Source organism: Brassica oleracea, chromosome C3 (genome assembly GCF_000695525.1).
Source record: "Brassica oleracea var. oleracea cultivar TO1000 chromosome C3, BOL, whole genome shotgun sequence".
In the NCBI taxonomy this organism is placed as follows: Eukaryota; Viridiplantae; Streptophyta; class Magnoliopsida; order Brassicales; family Brassicaceae; genus Brassica; species Brassica oleracea.
In genome coordinates this window covers 15,204,929-15,209,346 of record NC_027750.1, presented here as the reverse complement: position 1 = coordinate 15,209,346, position 4,418 = coordinate 15,204,929, and the positions used below count along the sequence as shown (strand labels likewise).

The following is a 4,418-nucleotide window of genomic DNA, read 5'->3' as shown; positions in this document are numbered from 1 at the left end:
GGAGCAAGCTTTTTGCCTTTACCATTTCTTTTTCGTTCACTTCCTACGAAAGCATATTCCTTTCTCTCTGCTGTATCTCCTTCACCTGCGGGCTAAAAGGATCCGGCTTAGAGCTGCTTGATGTTTCGTTTTCTTCTACTTACGTGGCGTGAAAGCTGATTCAATACATTATTTCTGTCAGTCTGAATAGTGTATAAACAGACACAAAGCGTAATCATTCCAGGTGATCTCTTATGTCTTCCATCTGAAACTCTAGATTCAGATCAACACTGTAGAAAGTTGTCAACTTTTAGGGAAGTTAACACTGTTTAAAGAAAGATCTTTTAGGGTTTGATGCACCTCGAGATCTCGACGTATTAGTTGGTTTTGTCTGAGATTGAAAAAGGACCATTCTTTGTAGGAGGGTTTTGTCTGAAACAGAGAGATTCAGTTTCCGTTTGGTTGTTTTCAAGTATGCTACCAAGTGGGTTGAAAGAAACTCAACTCAACAACAACCAGAAGGTCCATCCACAACCAATGGAACAATCTATCAACCAGAACCCTGAAGCTATGGAAGCACTTATCTCCAACCTCTTCGGAAACATCTCTTCTCTGAAATCTGCTTACATCCAGCTTCAATCTGCTCACACTCCTTACGACCCGGAGAAGATTCAGGAAGCCGACAAGGCTGTGATCTCCGAACTCAAGAATCTCTCCGAGCTGAAACATGTTTACAGAGAGAACCACCCCAAGCCTGTGTGCGTCTCTCCCAAAGACTCTCGTTTAGCCGCAGAGATCCAAGAGCAGCAGAGTCTTTTGAAGACTTATGAGGTCATGGTGAAGAAGTTTCAGTCTGAGATTCAGAACAAAGACTCCGAGATCACTCAGATGTTGCACAAGATCGAGGAAGCTAATCAGAAACGTCTTAAGCTCGAGAAGAATCTTAAGTTAAGGGGAATGTCATCTTCTGGTGGAGGTGATGGTGATTTGCAGTTTCCTGACTTGACCATTGAGCTTTTTGTATCTACCTATGAAGCTGCTTCTAAAGCTGTTCACGATTTCTCCAAGCCGTTGATCAACATGATGAAAGCTGCGGGATGGGATCTCGATTCTGCTGCTGAGTCCATTGAGCCTGGTGTTGCTTACGCCAAGAGGCCTCACAAGAAATATGCGTTTGAGTCGTACATATGCCAGAGGATGTTCAGTGGGTTTCAGCAGGACACTTTCTCACTAGACTCAGATGATGACACTGAGACCTTCTTCACTCAGTTTCTTGCTTTAAAGGACATGGATGTACTAGATGCTCTGGCTACAAACCCTGATTCCAACTTTGGTAAGTTCTGCAGGAGCAAGTATCTCATCTTGATCCATCCAAAGATGGAAGCTTCTTTCTTTGGAAACCTAGACCAGCGTGAGTACGTGACAGGAGGTGGCCACCCTAGGACCGCGTTTTATCAGGCCTTTTTGAAACTAGCAAAGTCTATATGGTTATTGCACAGGCTTGCTTACTCGTTTGATCCAGCTGCGAAGATCTTCCAGGTGAAAAAGGGTAGTGAGTTCTCTGATTCATACATGGAAAGTGTTTTGAAGAACATAGTTGTGGATGAAAAGGGTGAGAGCCCAAGTGTTGGTCTTATGGTGATGCCTGGGTTTTGGATTGGTGGAAGTGTGATTCAGAGCAGAGTTTATGTCTCTGGTGTGAGGGTCGTTGAATGAAAGGAGATTCTGGTCTTGTCCTAAAGCTGCTTGTGCAACTTTTATGTTTCTACTTGTTATAAATTATATTTTCTGTAAGCTTGCAAGTAATTGTTCAGAACTCATAAGCAAAAGAGATATTTTATTCTCCGAACCAAAAGGAAATTTATTATCATGTATAAATGTTGGCCTAATGTTCTTAGGATAAATGAATATCTCAGATTATAATGTATCATAAATGTTATACAACCGCTAGTAACTGAGAAGCGGTCTTAACGTGCATGTCTTCCGACTAATTTTCCCGCTACCACCCGCAAACGCAGCTTTTGCGTTTAGTAGCGGTTGACAGCGTTTTAAAACAATCATACAAATCGCTTCAAACCGTTCCGAACCTCTTAAAATCAAAAGATGGTTCTAGCTAGCGTTTGCGTTTGCGGTTGCAGGCGGTTGCAAGAGGATAATTTTTTTTTTCAAAACCATATAAATACAAAAATAAAAATATTCAATAAAAATTTTAAATTGGAATTATAAAAATACTAAAATATATCTATTATATTTTAATTAATATTACAAATTTTAAAAATAAAAATATTTTCTATAATTTTAAAAATTTTAAACTATAACTTTCTAAATATAATTTTCATATTTATTATAATATTATGATTTTTTGATATTTTTATAATTATATAAAATGTAAATATTGTTAATTTACTATTTAGCCGCTGCTGTATTTGGTAGTTAACCAGTCATAAGTATCCCGCAAACGCATCCATTTCTAACTGCAGAACCAGTCGTACAAATCTCTTAAAACCGCTAGAAACCGCAACCACCCGCATCTGCAAACTCCCGTAACCGCAACCGCTGCGTTTGAACCAGTCTAGCTCTTAAATTATATCCTGCTGCTACCATATGTTACCAAGTTGAGATTTTGAAAGAATACCGATTGAATTTGCTTATCATGTTTTAAATTTTTTTTACTATGGGACCTTTTTTTTTTTTTTTAGGTCAAACGATTTATTAACACAAGTAAAAATTTATTCTTAGTAATAATTATGTTTTCAGAAAGAAAAAAAGTTATATCCTTTCAAAAGTAATCGAGTAAACGAATTCTCTTGATATTTTACCCAAAAAAAATTATCTTGATATTATTTGATTATTAGATGTTTTCTGAAAATCAAAACAGTGTTCATTTTCGTAAATAAGAATTAAAATGGGATCAGCTGAAAAGTACAATGATTATTTGAAATTTACGACAAGCTATCAAACTGTAAACAGTCAATCCATGTGTCTTCTTTCAAGGTTTCTATATATTTTTTAAGAAAATCAGTATCTTCATGTCGAGCTAAAGCACTAAGCCTAATTCCTTTGTTATGTTTGAAATTGGACGTGAGAATCACTATACTGTTTTGCAATATAGCGACTAATTGCTTAATTGAATTTTCAGCAAAAAATACATAGGTCAATTAAAGACACGAGAATAATTTATCTAGAATCTACTTTAAAATATATTACATGCTTGTGTTTATGTTCATAGTACCACTGCCAATAACGAACTAAACCATAGAATTTGTAGATGTGAGTATTAATTGGACCTTATTACCACTGACAAGTAACAACAAAAGCAACAAAAATTGAAACTTAGTTTAAAACTAATTTGCTACCAGACAAAACTAATAATTAAAAAATTTCGTTTTGTTGCTAGATCAAATTACGTAGTAACAATTTTTTTTTAACTTACGTAGCAACATTTTCATATCTTCTTACATCAAAAGCTTTCATATGTTTTAAATATCCAACATTTATAACTAATCATCAATTAATTTTAGCAGATTCATTAAATTCAGCCACCACTGACCTATATTTAACGAAAAGTCTATTTGTTTAATTAAAACAAATTGTAATTAAGAAGAATTACAACGACACATATGAAATGATAACGATCAAGAACAAACCGAAGACAGCCAAACAAAGTCTTTGCGGGCCTCAAACGGAAACTTCAATTATAAGAAATCAATACCTTATACTAAACTTATTGTGGAAAATCGAATCTTCCGTTTTAATAGTTCAAATTATAAATTTCAATTTAATATATATATTCTTTTTGATAACGAGGTTTTTTGGTCAAATTTTGATAACGAGGTTTTAACGATCTTCAGTCTATTATCGCTACAGCTGCTTGTATTCCTTTTCTTTTGCGTGAGAATATGAAAAAACTAATGCGTTCATATACATATTTGTATATAATTAATACGTAGATCATATGTGCACTTGCAGCATAGATATGCATATGAAAATAGGAGTTGAATGCGTAGAATATATCTTATTGAACGTGACTGGTGTACTTGCAGTTACACCAAAAAACATGATTGGATCGTTTTGTCCACCATATTTCTTTTATATTTAGACAAAACTTGTCATTACGAATGAGAGACTTGAGACTACGTACGTAAAATTAATGTGCCCCTATGGATGTAATAGAAAAAAGTGTCCTTGTTGAGGTGAGAAATGTCGTCAAAGACTCAAAAAGATAGTTGTTTTTAGTATTTGTAAGTATACCATGATGTAATTTGGTCAAAATAGTATTTTGTGATAGTACTCAATTTGGTGATTACCTCTTCATCTAATTTTATTTTATATTTATTCTAAATAATAAACCTCTCTGGATAATCAATGAGAAGACTAATTAACGTCCAGAGGTCAAATCACTTTGTTATTTCATGGTCAGATGAAAAAGACATGATAAC

The 4,418-nt window shown here is 34.7% G+C and overlaps 1 protein-coding gene across 1 annotated transcript; it reads left to right on the top strand.

Moving 5' to 3' along the window:
• LOC106328338 (IRK-interacting protein-like) lies at positions 1 to 1,883 on the top strand. The gene is made up of 2 exons (XM_013766763.1): positions 1 to 223; positions 401 to 1,883. The coding sequence occupies exon 2, from the start codon at positions 454 to 456 to the stop codon at positions 1,693 to 1,695; it is 1,242 nt and encodes a 413-aa protein (XP_013622217.1). The 5' UTR covers positions 1 to 223; positions 401 to 453; the 3' UTR covers positions 1,696 to 1,883.
• The last annotated feature ends 2,535 nt before the right edge of the window (positions 1,884 to 4,418 follow it).